This window comes from Leptinotarsa decemlineata, unplaced genomic scaffold, assembly GCF_025532065.1.
Source record: "Leptinotarsa decemlineata unplaced genomic scaffold, Ldec_3_MD MMD2_tig00026375_RagTag_RagTag, whole genome shotgun sequence".
Taxonomy (NCBI): domain Eukaryota; kingdom Metazoa; phylum Arthropoda; class Insecta; order Coleoptera; family Chrysomelidae; genus Leptinotarsa; species Leptinotarsa decemlineata.
The window spans coordinates 3,082,225-3,105,360 of record NW_027412711.1 but is presented as its reverse complement, the minus strand read 5'-3'; the positions used below and the strand labels follow the sequence as shown (position 1 = coordinate 3,105,360).

At 33.4% G+C, this 23,136-nt stretch overlaps 1 protein-coding gene across 2 annotated transcripts in view; it reads right to left on the bottom strand.

Annotated features, from left to right (window-relative positions):
* LOC111511378 (ATP-binding cassette sub-family C member 4) overlaps positions 1-23,136 on the bottom strand; it is a 197,209-nt gene that overhangs the window by 5,576 nt on the left and 168,497 nt on the right. For both annotated transcript variants that reach the window (XM_074185489.1, XM_074185490.1), the window contains exons 9-13: positions 22,278-22,427; positions 21,603-22,214; positions 21,263-21,413; positions 15,987-16,217; positions 1,541-1,839 (exon numbers count right to left, since the gene is read on the bottom strand). In XM_074185489.1, coding sequence (XP_074041590.1) covers positions 1,541-1,839; positions 15,987-16,217; positions 21,263-21,413; positions 21,603-22,214; positions 22,278-22,427 — 1,443 coding nt within the window. The remainder of the gene's footprint in view (positions 1-1,540; positions 1,840-15,986; positions 16,218-21,262; positions 21,414-21,602; positions 22,215-22,277; positions 22,428-23,136) is intronic.

Sequence of the window (23,136 nt, the reverse complement as noted above, 5' to 3'; positions counted from 1 at the left end):
CAAATTAGAGGAGGCGTCAAAATGAGAGGTGTTTATTCGATGCGAAAATTTCTGAAGGTTATATTCCTATCAGCTTGCCAATAATATTCTATCATTCCGCATTGTCATGTTCAAGTCAGTTGTTATAATGATAATGCTCATTTTGGGATACATGCCGGACAAACTCAAGGAATTAAAAGTATTATGTTTCAAGTATATGCAATTCTGTGTGGAATATACAAATGAATATGTCCTTGTTTCGAGCGAAGAAAGCGAGACATGCAAGTAGCCCATGACAACTCAAATCATTTTTACGGTCTCTTCCTTCTATTAATAATGAATGTACATGTCACTGGTTATAAACATTAACAATACCGAGGTATTATCACTTCCAATTTATAATTTTTTCAACATCATAAGACAGACTGTGGCTAACGGAAAAATCAGCAGTGGCGGTTGATCAATAAAAGGCAATCGTCATATTCAAGATTATTTTAGTTTCTGTAACTACTTCTGCATAGCATGCTAATATATACCCAACAAAATTATTTTTATAGAATAGAGGAAACTCAGAATGATAAATCTTGGCCTCAATACGTCTACAATCTTAATAATGAATCCTTGTTAGGTTACCCAGCAGAATATAATCATAAGCTAACTTCAGACATTTTTTACTCTTAAAAATGCTATTTAAGTGAAAATGGAACTTACTAAAAATTAACGACAGTCAACAGTTGAGAAAAATAACAAATACCCCGGCCAAATGTTTTATTAATGAGTATCAGAAAATTTGATGAATTTTTACATCAGAACAAATGAGATGCCAATGAAAGAGATTGATGAATTTCAACAAATTTGTAGCAAACACTACATTCTTGCGCCACGCTAGAAATAGCACTGTCAGCTTGATCTTCAATCTGATGATGAGTAGAATTTGGAATCTCTGGTATGAAATGAATATGAAATGAATACTTTTCCGTCACCAGAACAAAAATAATGTCTTTCGACGCGCGTTTTTCTCCGGATGATGCTAACTTCCGGGTCCAGGTCAGGTCAAAAATTTTTACTTTCTTCAGTTTGATATGAGAGTACGGAAATCATAGTGTGGAACAATATTCAACACTCTCTTGTACTTGTGTATAAAATTTACAACTATATGGTTAAAAAAGTAGAACGTTAAAAAACTCAACCTGTGATCGGGTATATTGAATTTTAAATGATGTATGGCAATAGTTCAAAAATATTCAGTCTTCACGTTGAGTACATATTATTGGAAAATGAATTATGTGGGAAATATGATTTCATGCTAATGATACGTCCACAGTATTCGAAAAATTATCGGTTACGCTAAAATTGAAATAATATGTTCATACATTTTCTAGAGAAATTAAATGATTTTTTCTAATAAAAACTTCTGTTGAGAGGCATATCTCACTATGAATATGAATCAAAATCCTTTTTTCTAATGAAATAGATCTTTATGACAGTTCCGAAGAGGGAATATATAATATATTCATCCATCAAACATATTTATATTATCGATATTGTTGGGAAACATTACCTTTTCATTTGGCTGAATACTCAAGTTCAAATTCTTCAACACTAACGGTCCAGTTTCAAAGTACTTCAGGCCCATGTTCTCAAAAGTCACTCGTCCTTGATCTGGCCACGTTTTTGGAGGATTCTTGGGATTAGCGGGTTGTTTTTCTTTGGGTAGAGTTTTATATTCCAAAACTCTTTCGACAGACATGAGTTGATTAGCCACTTCAGCCGATTGTCTGATTCCCCACTGCACAAAACCAGTTAGTGCTGTTGCTTGTGTAATCGCCAAACCAACTTTTCCGGCTTGTAGTTCCATATCTCCATAATGAATAAATAATAATATGATAATATAAAATTATATAAGATATTTAAAAAAAAGTTGTGAGATTAAAAAGGAAATATAAAAATTTTTGAATGAGGAATGACCAATTTCAAAAATCCGAACTGATAAGAACGCGAAAAGAAAGGGAACTTGAAATGGAAAATTTTATACAGGGTATCCCTGGACTTCCTCTTTTCCTCTCGGGAATGTATAGATGGGGTCAAAATATCACCATTACTTCATATAACTTTTTTTCCTAAAATCCTTCGTTACCAAGTAACGGGCCCTCGAAGTTACAAAATGAAAAATGTTTTTCTATGAAAACTTTTCAAGTGAATATTCAAAATCATCCAAATTTTGGTAATTGACTAAGCAAATGAATTCCTTCGATGAGCTTTCATGCAGGAGTCAGTTGTTTAGCTACAAAGTCAGGAAAGGACTACCCCCGATGGTCCACACCCCAAAACTTTGAAATGACAGATATTTTTCAATATTTTTCAACAAATTAAGGTTACTTGGACAATTTTATGAATAAAAGTACTCGTGTGGAAAGTCGATCGGAGCAACGAGTCTTGATAAAAATGTAGTTTCACTCGACGACATCAAACCCGCTCGTCCACCATTATTTAAAATGAATAATTATCAAAGCAGAAATAATAATGATAACGTTAATTCAACAACATTTATAACAGGAATAATACAAAGTATGCTAAAATGAAGTCGTAAACAAAAAGTACGGTACCTATATGGAAGTTTAAGTCACAATTGTGATAGCAGATATTTTTTCAAAAGAAATATCAAGTTCTGTAGATTCGTGGTGTTTTTAAACTAACAAGCTACTCTACTATGAAATATCGAATTCATTCCATATTTTGTATGTACATAATACGTGTGGAATAATCACGTTTCGTGTTGATCAGTTATCTGAATCTCATGAAACTCAACATTCGAATGTTTCAAATTCTTCTTCACAGCTAAACTGTTGAGGAGTTTCACTGATAATTATAATTTTATGGGAGAAATTCTTCAACACGAATCTAAATTTAGCTGAAAAAACGCACATCGGAAAAAAATTTACTATACTAATAAAAAGCAAAAGAATGAACTACAAAAACGGCTGCACATGATCAGGTGAAAAATATCCAGGGAATAATTATGTTCCATTTCTTTCACAGATGTTGACAAAAAAACCTTTTAGAAAGTTTTGATAAAAAATGAGAAACTGGAATGCGATTTTGTTTTGTTGAGTGGTGCGTTGTCATATGACTATCATTGTATTGTCAATATTCTATAGGATATTTTGAATTTTTTTAATATGGCCGAACAGTTTACATTCAATGAATATGCAGATATGCATGTATTTTATGGACGAGCATTTTGTAATGCTGCAGAAGCTCGTCGTCTGTATTCCGAGCATTTTCCCAATCGAACGGTACCGTCAAGAGAAACATTCGAGCGTGTCGATCGCAGCTTGAGGGAGACAGGTATGTAATAATTGATAATTAATTTGAGCACGTTGTTTTATTTCGATATTATTGTAGGTACAGTTTTGCCAAAACGAGGTGGTGAGGGCGCTCCTAGGACTGTACGTACCGTTGTATTGGAGGAAAATATTTTGGAAGCCGTCGCTGATGATCCTTCAATGAGCATCAGAAATCTATCAGAACAGTTCCATACATCCAAGTCCACTATTCATAGAATAATTAGGGAACAACTACTCCACCCATTTCACATCCAGAAGGTACATGCCATGACACCTCAAGATTTTCCAGCACGACTGGAATATGCCAATTGGTTCATGGATAGGCAAAGAGAGGATATGACTTCTATTAATCGAGTTTTATTCACTGATGAAGCAGGTTTCAGTAGAGATGGAGTTATCAACTCTCATAATCTCCATATATGGGCCGAAGAAAATCCCCATGGGATATTGCAAACCAAACACCAACGGAAATTCAACATGAATGTTTGGGCTGGTATCATAGGAAACCATCTTATAGGACCATTCGTTCTACAGGACCGATTGAATGGAGTTATTTGGAGTTCATTCAGAACGATTTGAATGGACTTTTGGAACATGTTCCATTGCAAACCCGAAGAGATATGTGGTTTATGCATGATGGCGCTCCTCCTCATTTTAGTTTGATTGTGCGTGACCATCTGAACCATATTTTCCACAATAGATGGATTGGTAGAGGTGGGCCATATTCATGGCCATCGCGGTCTCCGGATTTAAATCCATTGGATTTATTTCTGTGGGGGCATCTAAAAAGCCTTGTTTACGCTACACCTATTCACACGAGAGATGCATTGTTGAATAGAATAACATTACATTGTGAAGCCGTACGAAACGACCCTGGAATGCTATTTCAAGTACAGAGAGGGTGTCTTCGCAGACTAAGAAAATGTATAGAGAGAGAAGGTGGTCATATCGAGCAGTTTCTGTAACGGATTTTTCATTTCCGTTTGCTCTTGAGGCTCTTGAGTTTCGTTAGTTAAACGTGTTTGCATTATAAAAATTCGTTATGAACATTTTACCTATCAATTCCATTTTCCTTAAAAACTGATATTTTCAAATAATGGTAGACATCTCGGGATAAATGTTGTTGAATTAACGTTATCATTATTATTATTTCTGCTTTGATAATTATTCATTTCAAATAATGGTGGACGAGCGGGTTTGATGTCGTCGAGTGAAACTACATTTTTATCAAGACTCGTTGCTCCGATCGACTTTCCACACGAGTACTTCTATTCATAAAATTGTCCAAGTAACCTTAATTTGTTGAAAAATATTGAAAAATATCTGTCATTTCAAAGTTTTGGGGTGTGGACCATCGGGGGTAGTCCGTTCCTGACTTTGTAGCAAAACAACTGACTCCTGCATGAAAGCTCATCGAAGGAATTCATTTGTTTAGTCAATTACCAAAATTTGGATGATTTTGAATATTCACTTGAAAAGTTATAAAAGAAAAACATTTTTCATTTTGTAACTTCGAGGGCCCGTTACTTGGTAACGAAGGATTTTAGGAAAAAAAGTTATATGAAGTACTGGTGATATTTTGACCCCATCTATACATTCCCGAGAGGAAAAGAGGAAGTCCAGGGACACCTTGTAAATACTCATCTATTTTCAGCTTCAGTTCGTAGGTAGTTGAAATGAAGTAAAACTCTCATACTTGAAGACTCTTAGATATTCTTCATATATTATAACCCATTCACTACTCCATACAAGATTCATCACAGCAAAAAAATTGTTACTTTGTTTAATTTTGGAAACACTTTTGAATTAATTCAAAACTTTCAGTTCACATCCCTTCTTGAAAAATATACCAATATGTTTACTATAGACGTTCTCGTATACTGTATATATCATATCATCCGCGGTTAACGTGAAATTTAAAATAATTTTTACAGCGGTTGTATTTTTGGGTATATTCAGAATTGATATGATACTATTCATCTACAAGAATGAATGCAACCAAAAATACAACCACTGTGATAAATTCTGTTTTTTTGTACGTCTATCGCGAATCATATCAGATCTCAATCAGAACACCTAATGTTAATTCTCAATAATACCAACGGTTCAATCGAAAGTTCCATCAATTTTGATATCTCAAATAGCAACGTTTCACAGGTAAAATTTATTGTGAAAATGTAAAATTTTTCATTTGACACTCACTCATTCATCCCTGTTTCTCCGTACTGGTAAGTTCTAGAAGGCGAAAATTTGGTATATAGGTGCTTCTTAGGTCTATGCGTTTACATATGAAAATTACATTTTCATCACTATTTCTCCGTATGGCTATATTTTCGGAGGCTGAAATTTTATATGTAGGTTCGTTTTATGCTGTAGATGTGCAATAAAAAAGTATTTTTGAATATTCCGACTGTGACTCCCCACCCCCTGAGGATAAAAGGGGCGCGTTTACATATGAAAACTACATTTTCATCACTGTTTTTTCGTATTGCTATATTTTCGGAGGCTGAGATTTTGTATGTAGGTTCGTTGTAGATGTGCAGTAAGAAAGAATTTTTCATTATTCCAACTGGGGTGCCAGTTCATAAAATTAAGTAATAATTTCGTCACTGTTTCTCCATACCGGTATATTTTCCGAGACTGAATAGGTTCGTTCTATACTGTAGTTGTGCAATAAGAAATTATTTTAGAATATTCTAACTAGGGCGCCAGCTGTGAAGAAAAAGGCGCGTCCATAAAACAAAATGAATGTTTCTCCATGTCTTTGAATTTCCGCTGGCTGAATTTTTAGTCAGTATCAGCATTGCACCCGTGCGGAGCCGAAGCGGTCACTAGTATTCTATACCAGAAACTAAGTTGAAGTTGTTGGGATTTCGCGGTAATAGTCTATTGTCTACTGTATAAGTATTTTTGCATTTCAAAACATTAGAAAGAAATTTCATGATCCTGACGAAAATACTGATATCGTAGAAACTGAGTATGTTGTGCTTTTTGTGTCTTCAAAAACAAAATTTTAACTGAAAGAAGGTTGGTTGGGTAATAGGATAAATTTTTTCTTTAAAAAAACACTTGTTTTCGTGCCTAGTTAACTCAAAATTATAACGCTTGCTTGGGCTGTCATTATTTCTACTTGTGCTTTCCAGGTTGTCAAGCATTAAATTCAGGATTCACATGTTCAATATAAAATAATTATGAAGTCAATTTCGATTTGAAATTGAAAACTTCGTAGTAACACATAATTATGAAGAGGGCAGAGATCCAGAAACATAAATTCATGAAATATTATTAACACGTGGCGATTCCAATCAATGTGAAGTATGAAAGTGAAGAGTTTGACATCTTTAGCTTCATCTTCGATGGAAAAAACAACTCGTTTCTGGCCTCGAGTATCACCAGTCATGTGTGGTGTACATAATCCATATTTTCCTAAAATTCCGTGATGTTGAGGCTTTCACTGAGAATATATTATTCTCCCGAAGATATTTTTTTATTGTGTAGCCTTGATAGCACTTGACACTTGTGTATCATGAAATCATCCCTAACGAGTATGTTTCTAAGAATAACGGCACTATCAGATCAAGAAGAAAACTAATTTTCAGTTTTCTATTGACCTGGCAATATATATGGAGTAATTTACTTTGGTCTTCAAAATTATTGAAGACAAACCATCCACAATTGAGAGTAATACATGTTTTCTTACAGTTAGTATCTGCATATGTATGAAATGAGTTTTTATCGATGTGAAGAAAAATGAAAATATCTATGTTTTTTACCAATTTTAATTTTAACTAACGTTACTGCAGTTCTATCCTATATGGACATTCTCACTTTTCACTGTTAGCAGACATATTTATGAACAACTTGGAGACCACTAAACTCCGACCTGGGTAAAAAACATATTCATTTTTGGTACAGATATGTAGACGATATTCTTGCCTGTTTCAGAGGTACTACACGACAGCTGAACCAATTTATGACATTCATGAACAATCTCAACAGCAACATTTAGTTCACACTCGAAACAGATATAAATGAACAGATAAATTTCTCAGACCTGGTCATTACACACGATCAGAATGAATTCAAGTTCAGTGTTTTCAAAAAACCTAGCTATACAGACATCACCATCCCAAGCGATTCTTTCCATCCAGACAGTCATGAATTAGCAGCCTACAACTCAATGTTGCACAGAGCATTCGCACTGCCTTTGTCTGTAGACAATCTAGCTAGGGAAATTGATACAATTACATAGATAAGTCATAATAATGGTTTCAACGCAGATACTATCCAGAAGTTAGCCAGGAAACAAAGCAGGAAATTCACTCACAGATTAATATTTCCTCAGATCAAACAACCAGAAATCAAGAATTGGGTAACGCTAACATATTTTGGAAAAAGAGAAACCATCCTCTTCAAAAATTAATTGTAAACGTAAGATGTTTCTGCAGTGATAACCTTTGAAGTTGTAGTTCAGTATTTGTCAGTTGATGAAGAAATCCCGAAAAAGAAATAGTTTGACCAAATCTTCAAGAAATGATAAAGAAAATTCTCGAAACGTCTTTCAAATTATTCGCATAGAAGAGAAGAAAGATTCCACTACTTGAACAGATTAATTCACAAGAATATTGTGATTATATATTCTTATTATAATTCTGTTGAATATTCTAATAATTCGTTCACAAATAACCCAAAAGAACTCCCAAAAACATTTGATATTTTTGATCAAGTGTAGTTTGTTTGTAACCATGAAGGTTTTTATTACAATACAGACTTGCGCCTTCGAAAATGAAAACTATCTATTGAAGGGTATAATAAAGAACAAACAGACAATTATTTCAGAACAAGAAAAAAAAATGTATTCTACTCAAACAGATTCAATTACTTGAAGACAAAACTCAGCTATTTTACGAGCCAAAAATGTGAAAGATTGGAAGTTATCAAGAAAAGCATAATCGAAAACATATTTTTTTGCCAAATCAAGAGGATCAAAAAACATGTGGCAATTATATTCTGATGTAGTTTTTGATAATACTCTAATACCGTCTACCCGAACTGTAACAGAAACCAGAATGGATTTTTGAAATGGTGTACTTGAAACAATGTGTAGAATTAAAGAACAATTTTTGAAATCAGAATATGAAGGTAATGCCAAATTGAATTATATAAAGCAGAGTTTCAGAAACATACTAACCCAAAAGTGAAAATTGTTATTTTGTGCCTAGAAATGCAAATTTATGAAGAAGAACTGAAGATCATGAAAGAAGATGTTTCAAAAGTTTAAGTACCTATTGAGGTATTTGTAGATCTCCATACTTCATTTAAGAATATATGAGTATCAAATATTTGCGAATAATATAATTTCAAATTCTATAAAGAGTACCAATAATCGGTGAAATTTGTTTCTGGAGTTCTCAATATGTTTATTCCAATTAAGATTTTCATCAATATAGAGTCTTAAAAATCTTGTGTATAAAGTACAATTGCATAATAGTAGGAACTAAATTATCAGAAATATTGTTGTAAAGGTTGTTATTCTATATATTTTATGATCATACTGCCTCACATGTTTAGTATAATTTCCGTACGCCACTGCAAGAAACAGATAATAGCAAAAACGTCAGTCATTTCTGAAAATTTATTGCCTATTATTTTGGAATTATAATGTAGTTCTGTTGATGATCTCATTACTTTCAAATTTGTTTGGGAAAAAATTATTAAATCCTTTTGTTCAAGTTATAAATATGAGATGGTTATGAAAATTTCAATATCAATTTTTGAGTTGAAATAACCAGAAAGAAATTTCATTCAAATCATCAATTACTTCAATTTTTCATAGAATCAAAGTCATATCTACAATAAATAATTATAGTAACGTCTGCAAATAGCTTTATTGAATCTATTAACTTCAACAGTGAAATATAATTAATATAAATGAAGAATAATAAAGGTCTCGATACTGATACCGGGGGATCTCAATGTGTCGAATTTCTACACTGACTGATATTATTTCCCATATTCACAAACTGTTTTGCTCATATCATCGGTGAAACCAGAAAATAGTGTAACTCCAAGTTTCAAAAATGTAATGAAACTGAATAAGCTTCAAAAATGGCCCTGCAAATATCTTTCTAGAGGTTACAATAATACGATTGGTTATTACCAACTTATTAAAAAATATTTATTACTATTTAAACTTTTTGCTATTTTGTTTCTGTAGGTACACTTATTTTATTTTCATTTCTGATTATTTTGGATATACACACATTTTTATACAGGTAAATTAGTAACAATGTCTAATACAAAACAATACAAAAGTACATAATACCTATTATTTTATTAAAAAAAAAACGGATACAGATATAAAATGAAACTAATAATGGGGAATATTACCGTGAAAGTAATGATGATCTGCTTTTGAGCTCTTTTTTAGTGATTGTAAATGCTCGAACTTTTCTTTTTTGATTTTTCTTCTCTCTCCATTTAGAACTGGTAATAGGGTACTATTCAACCAAATATAATCAGTATGTCTTAATTTATATCTCAGTATCCCTCCTTCGTATTTCAATTGTTTTATGTCCATGACTGTAGTAACTCCTACTTTGCGACCAGGTCTAATAGAAGTATAAAGTTTTATTTCTGAAAAATTTCTGAAGAAAAAAATGATCTGAATAAAACACTTTATAAGGAAATTGCTTCAGCCTAGCATCGGCTTGTACATTAATGTCTTTATTTCGAATTCGTTTTTCTATCGTGGAGTGCATGGAGTCTGCTTCCATTTATGTGTGACCCTTTGCATTGATGTATTTAGTAAAGCATTAGCCAAACATGCATTTCGACTTTATCCAGTACAGCCGTCACTCCAAAATATTATTGTTTTGCATTTCATCAGTTCGGACTCCCATTGTATGATATGATATAAATTGATTTGAAATCCCTGAAAGGACCTTTAAAAAATTGAAAAGATTAGCTGAAAAATAACAATTTTATTAGGCAAAAAACCGAAGACGATTGTAGATACTAACAATTGAAACGTCGTGAAGTAACTTGGTTTGGAATCTTTTAATTTTCATTTTTTGTTAATGATTTTTTTAATTTTTTTCAGCTCGTGTTATTAGTTGAATTTTTTTGATTTTGGGTTGTTACTTATATGTTATTTCATTTTAATTTCAGTTTTTCGCTTAATAAAATTGTTTTTTTTTCAGATTCTTTCAACGATTTCGGATCAATTTATATCATATCAGACAGTGGAAATCCGAACCGAAGAAATGCACCACGAAACATTGTCAACCACCTTCAAACATATTATTGTTCTGTTGTTATCATTCATCTTTGATAAGACCTGTTTTTCAATAAACTCTATTAAAATTGACGAAAACTCATTAGCAGTCAGAGATCCTTCGACTTCACTCTATAGATAGCAGTACCCTTTCTGATTTTATATGTTATAGATTGTGAAGTTGTGTACCGCCACTTTCGTTTTATAGTATATTCTCGAAATTTTATTCCTGGGAGCTAGTAAAACCAACTGCAAATCAATAGTGAAAACAAATTCTGTATTCAAGTCAGTTTTGTCTGCCATTTTTTCATTTCGTGCCTCTTGCTTCAATATCAGGTGTTGTTCCTCTTCTGTTACATTTTGAGTCTTGTATGCAGGGCATGTATCGCCTTAATCTCTTTTGGGATGGAATGAAGACTCATCCAATGAAACGTTTCGTTAAAAACTGTACGAGAATAAGGCTTTACGTTCTGTTCCTTGCAATAATTATTCACATAAGAGCGATACAGTTCTTGCATGGTTTGCCAAATAGGTTCCAAATAATGTTTTTGTGTAGAAGAAAGACAATAATGTGATTTCATTTCTGGAAATGATTCAAAAAATTCTTCTAACTTTTGATGAATTATGGCAGATTCACGTGTTTTCCTATTATTTTTCCTTGTCTTCTAGTCAGGGGCATTACTTGGCTTAATCCAGTTTAGTTTAATCCGAGGGTGGGATTGAACATTCTTTTGCATACCCAAAATCTCACAAGGTCTTGTTCAATATAATGATTTATAGGATGATTTCAACGAAAATTTTCGTTTGCACCTCTTCGCCAGTTCACAGCAAGACCTTTAACATTTCTTCACGTTTCTCAGGCATTGATTTTTTCCAAATATTTTCAAAAAACGAATGCCTCTTAATTTCGATTAGATTTTGGCACTATAATTACCACTTTTAGATAATTTCCAGCTACATGGATTTGACAAAATGTTTCCTTGTTTTTCTACTTTATGCTTTATGCGACAAGCCCAATTCTCTCTTCCTCTCATTTTCTTGGTATGTCACGTCCTGTCTTGCTATGCCAAGCTTTTTTTCTTCCTACCATTTTGTCTAGATTCTTCTTCTATTTCTTGATTTGTCTCTTCTCCATCACTGGAATCATCCGAACGATGGGCTAGAATTTCCTCTTCAATACTTTCATATTCACTGTTATCATCTGATTGAACTGAAGGGTGGTAGTCGGTATTGCTATTTTCCCCCATCTCATCTTGAGTCAGCTCTTGATTTTCTGAACCCGCTGTATTGTTCTGAATTATTGCAGAAATATTACTTTAGATATTATTTTCTACCGTTTCTTCGATCTGATTGTAATATGGCGGATTCATTTAAGACACTATTGTCATTCTCAATAAAACTTGTTATTTTTTTCATATTTGAAATAATGGAAACAGTATTTCGTTATTGATCGCTTTATTGATATATTTTCTGCGTCTGTATTTGAAATTGACAAGTCTGGTGGTTCATCCGGTCGAGTTGGGCATTTCAAATTCAATATTACGAGAATCTTCAATCCATGTGACATAATGAAAAGTCTTAAACGAAAAACTTGTATCAACAAAATATTTGCCAATGATTGTTATTCATACATATCATTTTAAAATTATTTGAACTATTCGGGCCTTCTTGAAAAATAATAGTTTTCATGAATTTCACTAGTTCAGACTTCCATTGTCTACTATATAAAATGATTTGAAATCCCTGAAACAAGTAAAAAAGAATGATTAAAAAAGAATAGTTGAAAATAACAATTATATTAAGCAACAATAAACCTGAAATGAAATGATAGTGAAATAACCTACAAGTAAAAATATAATAATTGAATAAATAAAAAAAATTAAGGGAATGAAAAAAGAAAATAATAAAAAATAAAAAAGTGTAGAGATTCCAAGTCACGTTAGTTCACGACGTTTCGATTGTTGGTATCTACAATCGTCTTCGGGTGATGACTGGACTGATTCCTCCGAGAGATGACTATTTTATAGGTCGTTGAAATACTTTCACTTTCTCTACTTTCCATTTTCCGCTTCACTGGTTCCGTGGGAGATGACCGTTTAGGCGGGAGTTGGCCATTTTTCGCTTGATGATGGGTTTCCATATGTTGCGTATTTCTACGCTGGCTTGGCTGAATACGTTGTTGGACAACATGTATGCGGCTTCCTTGAATTTTCTCCTAAACCAATGTTCCTCTCTGTGCAAGATCTCAGCTTGGGACCACTCGATGTTGTGTTGATGGGTCCAAACATCGTCTGCTATTCCTGATTTACTGGTTTCTCCTCGCTGTGTGTGTTTCTTGTGCTCGGCAATGCGAACATTCAATGGCCTCTTAGTTTCACCAATATAGGATTTTCCGCACTCACAGGGTATCCGGTAAATGCAATTCTTGGTTGTATTAAGGGAAGTAAAAATCTAGACAAGTTTTGAGTAGCCGAATCTCTGGAGCTGATGATCGGTCTAGATTTTTACTTCCCTTAATACAACCATTACAAGGAAAAACATCGTCTTTTGTGAAGAATTCAAGGCATTTTGTCGAACTACTTGGGTCAATTGAGGTGACACAGGAAGATCTACTAATTAGTTTCGACGTGGAAAGCCTTTACACCAACGTTCCGGTCGAAGAAGCACTCCAAATCATACAGAGAAAGCTATCCGAAGACGGGAACCTGAAAGAGAGAACGAATCTACCTATAGAAGTAATTATGGAATTACTAGGATGCTGTGTACGAAACTGTTATTTCCAACTGAAGGACGAATTCTTTACACAAGATGAGGGACTGCCAATGGGATCGCCACTTTCACCAGTCATAGCCAACATATATATGGAGTGGTTTGAAACTCTGGCCATCGAAGAAGCCCACAAGAAACCTCGAGTCTGGTTGAGATATGTTGACGACACCTTCATAATATGGAACCATGGGAATACTGAACTAGACGCCTTTCTGAAACACATCAACAGCGTGAGACCTTCCATCACTTTCACAATGGAGAAGGAAATCCACAATGAATTGCCATTCTCAGACGTTTTGGTGAAGAGGACCGACACTAAGTGGGAAACACCTGTATACCGAAAACCCACTCATACGGGACAGTATCTGAACTACGAATCCAACCACCATCAATCGACAAAAAGAGGAATCATCAAGACTCTATTAGACCGTGCTTTTGGGCTCTGTAATACAAAGGAAGGTCTCGAGAAGGAACTAGACATCATCAAAAATGATCTTCAGCGGAATGGATACTCCAAAGCGATGGTAGAAAAGACTTTGGCTAAAAGACAGCACGAGCCTCGCAAGAAAGAGAAACCGTCACAACCAGTGCTTGCACTTCCCTACATCAGAGGATTATCGGAGAGGATAAAAAGAATTGGTTCCAAGTACAACATTAGAACCTGTTTCAGATCCGGTAACACTATCCGTAACAGCCTCACGAAAACCAGGCCCCCAAACGCGGACTGCGATTCCAAGAATTGCATTTACCGGATACCCTGTGAGTGCGGAAAATCCTATATTGGTGAAACTAAGAGGCCATTGAATGTTCGCATTGCCGAGCACAAGAAGCATACACAGCGAGGAGAAACCAGCAAATCAGGAATAGCAGACCATGTTTGAACCCATCAACACAACATCGAGTGGTCCCAAGCTGAGATCTTGCACAGAGAGGAACATTGGTTCAGGAGAAAATTTTAGGAAGCCGCATACATGTTGTCCAACAACGTATTCAGCCAGGCCAGCGTAGATATACGAAACATATGGAAACCCATCATCAAACGAAAAATGACCAACTCCCGCCAAAACGGTCATCCCTCACGGAATCAGTGAAGCGGAAAATGGAAAGTAGAGAAAGTGAAAGTATTTCAACGACCTATAAAATAGTCATCTCTCGGAGGAATCAGTCCAGTCATCACCCGAAGACGATTGTAGATACCAACAATTGAAACGTCGTGAACTAACGTGACTTGGAATCTCTACACTTTATTTTTATTTTCTTTTTTGCATTCCTTTAATTTTTATTTATTCAATTATTATATTTTTACTTGTAGGTTATTTCACTATCATTTCATTTCAGGTTTATTGTTTCTTAATATAATTGTTATTTTCAACTATTCTTTTTTAATTATTCTTTTTTACTTGTTTCAGGGATTTCAAATCATTTTATATAGTAGATAATGGAAGTCCGAACTAGTGAAATTCATCACGAAACATTGTCAATCACCTTCAAACAAATATTTTTCATATTAGATTCGTCAGGAAAATTGCGTATCACCATAAAAATATATAAATGGAGAAGAGTGTATCTCCAAACGAAAATGAAATAGTAAATATTCGTGTTTAAATTACACAAAATTACTTTATATATAAAAGAAATGTAATATAACAGCACCTACCTCAATATGATCATGTCAAACAAATAAACGTTTTATCAGTTCTATCAAGTTCACTAGTTTTTTGCACAGCCCTCACTTTCAGCACGAATCAAGAGGCTTATAGCGGAGTTATTTCACGTCACTCTGACAGAGATACACTGATCTAAAAATTTACAGAATACTGTTCGCTATTTAGAATACACAAATTTCTAGTCAATAGCTAGAAACAAATTTGAATAGATGGCGGGATAAACTCATTTTCAATTAAAAGTGGAGTTACACCATTTTCTGGTTTCACCGACGATATTCACTTATTTTCAGTTTTCAATACCTATTCACAAACTTACTGTTCAGTACTCATATTGATTACTTGTGTTTTCTCGTTCAATTTTTCATTTTTTATTGAATTTTAATCTTTTTTCTATCCCTATTCATGAACATTTAATGTTTCTTGGAATAATGAAAACAAACAGTATCATCCAAATTATTTTCGTGAAAAAGACCTATACCTAATTAAAATATTCAAGGAATTATGTTCAGTGACATAATTTAAGATTTACAGAAATTAATAAGTATATGTAGTAGAAAGTTAGTGGAATTCTGAGTTCAAATATGTGACTGAAATTATATATACAAAAAATGTAGAAATATCCCAAAGGAAGGAAGAAAGTAATCAATTTCAAAAAAGTAACTCTATTCAAAGATGTATAAATCATGCAAAGTAACTTTTGGACAAAAACTGGAGAAGAGCTCCCTCCAAACAGCTGAAAGCTTCCTTTCTTTCTTTGGAAGACTTCCATAATTTTTTTATAGAGATGGAGGAGTAGAAATGCAAAACTTTTGTTGCCTAGAAATCCTAGAAATTATTCTCTCCTAAAAGAATACATCTTTCAATTGAATATCCAATCCAATAATAATTTTCAATTTCTAGGATTATTCAGACTCATCATCTACAGTATTATCTTTCAGTAATACTTACATTCCCCAAATGTGAGAAAACTGAAAGTGACGACTGCTACAAAAACACAACAAAGAACGTCCAAGTAAAATCCAAAAGCAGAACTGGCTGATATGTACATGAACCAAGCACTGGTGTGGGAATCCTGATGTTTATCGAATTCATCTCGTAGAATATCTTGAGCACCAAATGATCTGATTGTGGTCAAACCTTGCAAGGTAGCGTTTAGGTGGGTGAAGGCTGGACTTCTCACTGAAGAAAATATTGAAAAATGACTGCACCTATTTTCTAGGTGGACTAATGAACATTTACCAACATTTACTTACTGCGAAGTAAGTAGTACTTTGATATGTGTTACCAAAACTCATTATTCATCAAGGTATACGAAAACCGTTTACTTCATGATAATTTTTCAGAATTGTTTATGTGCAGTTTATGCCTATAACGTCATATTAACGTAATTTCTTATTAAAGATTGAGGAAGATCGTATTTTTGTACGGTGTGAACAAATATTTCGTTAATCTGATCGTGATTATTTGTATCTATCACGAACTTCTTTATTAGCTGATAGATAAAGTGGTATGTTTCAAGTTGTTATTGAGTACAGATATATTACTGAAATTCTTCAATTTTGGCCGAAAATGGATTCTTTCAAATCAATTAGTGGGGCATTGAATCTTCTCTCTTCATAATAATTTGGAAATCAGATGCTCTATTGTTAACTAACAAGTACTATAGGGTGAGTCTAAAGTGAATGGACCTAATTGACAAAACGTTACAAACTGCGAAGATTTATTGTGTTTCACACCTATTCTTACTCAACCGAAACCAGCTTCTCAACGAAGACGGTAACTTCATTTAGTGAGTGATCTTTCAAGTCAGCTGGCAAATGTGAGACTCTGCCAAACGCTGAAAACCTGGTCCGATCAGCGACGGGGAATGAACAGAGTATTTTTCCGCTACCAGGGCCAGGGTATGAATTTTCTTCTTTCTGAGGTTGATAGATCATGAAAAATTTTCCTCAATCTAGTAGAAATATAATCTGCGGTTATTCTGCGACTACGTTCAGGTAACCTGTAGGTTGAAACCTGAACCTATAGCAACTCTGGTAGCATAATACTAAAGAGATTCTAGTTCATTGATCGATGCTGAGGTTGTCGTATGTTCAAAATGCACCTCAATTTGGGTGAGTCATCATTAGAGTCTAAGCGTTTGCTGACTGGTTCAGACGGAGTTTGTTCCTTCTCCTGATAGGGATTCTGCTTCTTTTGGTGCAAGACAGATTCATATTATATTTTGCTCTTGGAGATAGATCGCTTCTTGGCGACACCACCTAGTCTTCAAGGTTTGTTAACAGAATCAAGAGTTGAAAACTGAGAAACTCTTGCTCTTCATCCAATATCACAGTTGGAGTTGCTAAGTCGACCTCCGTCTTCTCTGTAGACTCAGAGTCAGATACTTTGGTTATCTTATGAAGGCAGGTACGTAGACAAAGGAGATTAGCACACGTCAGAGCCTCGCGTTATGGTGATAAGGCTTTCTAAGACGAGAAGGCATTCGGTATTCAGAATATTCCGTTGGTGATATGAAATGAGCTCGAAGTCACTCATACCTCTGATACACATACTCCACGGGTAGCACCTCACCCCTGAAATTTTTTTAATTTTTTTTCGGGTGTGAAGCAAATTGATTCCTGCGTTTTTTGTTCTTCTGGATATTGATGTTATTTGAGTAAATTTATTTTTATCATGAGCTGCGTTGAAGCTTTAAAAAATGTATTTATCGAAATATAATTTATAGAGGATCAAATGAACTTTAATTTCATTTGATTGTGAAAAACGTGATTGTATACAGTGTGACCCATTTAAGATGGAAGCACCCTTATAAAACTTACATTTTTCAACCGATTGGAATGTTTTTTTTTTGTTAGGTAGATATTCAAAAAGTCTATTAGGACACCAAATATCATGAATAAATCTCAATTTCCAGGGCCAACTAATCTTATTTTTCAAGGTCAAAAATCTAAAAAAATTACTAGCGATTTTTTTAGAAAAACTCTGACTACACCACTGAATTTGTGACATTTTCAAATGGGTAACATGTAAATTACGTTGAAATGCGTCAATCAATAAAAAAGTTATAAAGGAATGAAATTTGAAAAATATGCCGTTTAATCAACCCACCAATTCATGTTCAGGAATTTTATGAAAATTCTGAATACACCACTGGATTCAGGATGTCTTGAAATATCACTGGTCACAGTTTCATCGAAATCTGTTCAGTAATAAAAAAGTTATAAGGGAATGAAATTTGAAAAATTTGTTGTAAAATGAAATTTTAACAACGTTCTTACTACACCACTGTTGATTATTGAAAAAATTATTGGGGTGATTATTGCAATGTCGTACAATTATAACATCTGAAAATCATGATGGTAAAAATAGTCTATAGGTATTTCTCGAAGTGGAGTGGATACATAAACAAGTACAATCAGGAGAGAACTCCTGGTTAATCTTCATGAAAACAATTTCAACAATATAAGACAAGTCTAATGTACTCCCAATAGAAATTATAACGAAAAAAATATGCAATGGATAATAATTATCATCATTCCAGTAGGTAACATCAGCTGTGGTTTCTTCCTTTTGTTGAATAGCAAAAAATGAGATTTGCAATTTTAACTGCCTGTTATTCAGAATGCATTAATGAAATAAACAAGTTAGCTGTGACTTACAGTTTCTCATCTATTTATTTGCGCATGAATTGTCATTTTGTTAAATTGTCATTTTGTTACGCACCATTAGTGAACTGAATAATTTGTGTTTCAAAATAAAAACAGATAATGGCTCAATTGTCAATTCAAGAAAAAATCGAAATTATACGTCTTTCCGGTGATGATTACCGGAGTGAAAGAGAAGTAACTAGAATATTCAATGAAAGACACCCAAATCGTCCAGCCATAAGTAACAGCACGGTACATAAAATAAACCAAGTTTTCAATCGGACTGGAGCAGTAACCACATATATTTTAAAGAACAATATACGAAGAAGGAACGAAAATAACCAGTCTATATTAGATTACTTCAGAAATAATCCAAATAGTAGTTTGAGGGATGCCAGCTTAGATTTAAACTTACCTAGGGAGAATGTTAGGCGATGTCTGAAGAAAAATAAATTGAGGCCATTTAAACCAAAGTTTTTACATACTCTGGAACTAGGTGATCAAGAAAAACGATTGGAATTCTGCTTATGGGCCCAGGGCGAGTATCTTAATGACAGGCAATTTTTAAAGAAAATTTTATTTAGTGATGAAGCTAGTTTCACAACAAATGGAGTGGTTTCATCACAAAATATTCGCTATTGGGCCACTGAAAATCCTAACTGGGTGATAAACTGTAAAAGGCAGTATTCAGAAAAAGTGAACGTTTGGTGTGGAATACTGAATGAAAGGATAATTGGACCATTCTTTTTCGACGGCAACATGAATGGCGAGATTTTCCTACAATTTTTAAGGAATGAATTTTCGGACGCAATAGATGAACTTCCCTTGCAGAAACAAGAAATTTATATTTTCAGTTAAATGGTTGTTCCATACATAATGCGGGAATTGTGAAGAGTTGGCTGAATCAAAATTACCCTAATCGTTGGATAGGAAGGGGGAGTACATTAATTGGATGGCCACCAAGATCGCCTGACCTTACTTCACTCGATTTTTTCCTTTGGGGTTATGTTACACAAAAGGTTTACAAATCACGACCAAGGAATCGAGTGGAACTGTGAACCAGAATTCAGCAAGCTTGCGATGCAATTACTCCACAACAATTGAGGAATACTTTAAAAAATATTCGTAAGCGATATGATAAATGCATTGAATTGGATGGAAGTTTGGTGGAGGCCACCAGAATATGAATTGCACTCATTTATTTTTCAATTCGGTATCTTCTTGGTTTCTATTTTTACATTGATTGTGAATAAAAGATTGTTTTCCGCTAGTTTGTAGCAATCAGAAAAATGTACTTACAGTTAGTTTTTTGTAGATTCATTTGAAATTATTGACACTAAAGTTTGTTGTGATAAACTGATTGATTGATATGGTTCGACATACATTATGAAAGGAAATTGATTCTCCCATAAACGTTTCATGAATTTTATTTGAATAAATAATATTTTGTTGAATATTGCCCCTAATCTAGTGGTGTAGTAAGAACGTTGCTAAAATTCCATTGAACAACATATTTTTCAAATTTTATTCCTTTATAACTTTTTTATTACCGAACAGATTTCGATGAAACTGTGATCAGTAATATTTCAAGACATCCTGAATCCAGTGGAGTATACAGAATTTTCATAAAATTCCTGAACATGAATTGGTGGGTTGATTAAACGGCATATTTTTCAAATTTCATTCCTTTATAACTTTTTTATTGATTGACGCATTTCAACGTAATTTACATGTTACCCATTTGAAAATGTCACAAATCCAGTGGTGTAGTCAGAGTTTTTCTAAAAAAATCGCTAGTAATTTTTTTAGATTTTTTACCTTGAAAAATAAGATTAGTTGGCCCTGGAAATTGAGATTTATTCATGATAATTGATGTCCTAATAGACTTTTTGAATATCTACCTAACAAAAAAAAAATCATTCCAATCGGTTAAAAAAGTAAGTTTTATAAGGGTGCTTCCATCTTAAATAGGTCACACTGTATATAGAAACTGCGATTTGGATCAATTTTATGGTCTGAACGAATATATGAATACTCGTATATCATCCTATATATGTGTAAATGCCAACTGTTGCTTATCTATTGGGATAAATCATGCTCAATTGATAAATAAACTGTTGAGGAGAAAGCAAAAGAAATCGAATTGAATTTTTTTTGTTGAATCCACTGACAGATTCAGAAGTATAATAATAGAGTATAATAATATAAGAACATAAGCTCTTATGATCGGAATCATGGTAAGAGAAAAAAATGGTCGGGGTCATGGTAAGAGAAAAAATCCAGGCTGGTAGACCATGGTTGAATCAAACAACAAAAAGGCGTTTTTGAGACTTTGAGATATACCTTTCGGTATCGTAGCAAACGCATATACAACTGATTATATCTGCCGTAGTAGCAAACAAAATGGTTGGTATTACGAGTTCCATTCGATCACCCAACCCAGATTTTGTTCTCTCTAATTGAAAGTTAAATGAATGATTACATAATTTTTTTTACGGTGGAGACAAATCGCTACTGTCACTGTTTTTGAAAATTTAATTATATACTGAATTTTAATAAATTAAATCCACTTACTGATTCCTTCAAGACGTTTTATGTTCTTGGAAGTCTTTAGGTAAACGTTTCTGATAGATAGGAAGAGTACTCCAATTATAGCTACGAGAATTAGAGTATAACTATTCACAATTGCAACCAACAGTAATGAACCGACCATCAGAAGCAAAATCTGAAATTGTAAAATAAATATATCGTCTTTTCATGTCATTTCGTTTCATATACAGACATGTTTATAAATAACACGGACATTGAAACAAAAACAGCTGGAATTTAAATAGTGAAGAGATCGAGAACATCGAATAAAAATGATTGAGAATGATTTCAGAAAAAGTTTAAAAAAATACGGTCTTTATCATACCTGTCCAGAATCTAGAATCACTTTTGGAAGAAGTTCATCTACAGCACCAATATCTTTCGAAAATCTATTCAAAATTCTTCCACTAGGATTCGTATCGAAGAACCTCATAGTCGCATCTATCACACTAGAAAACATGATATCATGGAGTTTCTGTGAACAGAACATTGCAAGCTTGTAAAACAACATCGATCTCAAAAGAGCAATGCTGAAAAGTAGGACTAAACCTCCTGCATAGATGTACAAACAAGTATCTGTAGACAATGGTGACGTTGGTTCGATTTTTATTTCTTCAGTGGTATTGAATTCGAAAGTGAGGTTTCGTGCTTCTTCTAAATCAACCCAGTACCTGACGAAATAATCCACCCCACTGGCTATTACTTGTGTAGTAATATATAAGAATGAAACGAAGATTACAAAAAAAATATTTCCTCCCGATGTAAGGTATTTCCAAAACAGAGATCCATGGATTTTTCCTTTGGACGAATCTTCTTGAATGTCTTTCAATTTTATTTCTTCTTCTTCTTCTTGTTCATTTTCCTCCATGTGTTCTTTTATTATAGCTTCGGTCAGACTGATTTCGCTCACAGCACTTGATAAAGATGAGTTTCTGCTCTAAAATCAATAGAAAATATGATTGATCTATCATTTATTATTGAGCTAATTCATTTCATTTACCCTTAGCGACAGTTTTCGTGATATTACAGCAGATTCAACTTGTTTTAATCTCTCCTCTTCTGTGGGTTCAGGTTCGGCAGTCAGCAGCTTTGCGTATAAGTTATCACTTTCAGATAGGTCTTGGAAAGTTCCTTCTTTTTCTATAATCCCCTATTAACAATCAAAAATATTACAGTTGACTGAAAAATGAATACAAGTGAATTCCATTAGTTCGGACTTCCATTGTCTGATATTATATAAAATGATTTGAAATCCCTGAAAAAACTGAAAAAAAAACGAATTATTGAAAATGAATAACTGACAATAACAATTATATTAAGCATAAAAACCTAAAATGAAATGATAGTGAAATGAAATTCAAGTGAAAATAGGTAAAAATAGAACAATTGAACCGAAAATGAAAATAAAATGTTAAGAGACTTCAAGCCAAGTTACTTCACGACGTTTAGTATCCACAAACGAAACGTCGTGAAATAACTTGGCTTGGAATCTCTTAAGTTTTTATTTTTATTTTTTGTTCAATTGTTTTATGTTCACCTATTTTTACTTGTATTTTATTTCACTATTATTTCATTTGAATTTTTTTACTTCATATAATTGTTTTCTTTTTCAGTTTCTTCAGGGATTTCAAATCATTTTATATAATATCTAACAATGGAAGTCCAAACTAATGAAATTCATCATGAAACATTGTCAATCACCTTCAAATAAATACAAGTCGTAAGTATCTAATTTTTTTGTTCATTTTTAGTACATGAAGCCAAATTTTGTCATATTTACCAATTCATTCATGATGTGTACTATGTATTGAATCAGTTTAATTGAATTCATTTGATTTTTTTATACGTTCTTTCATGAT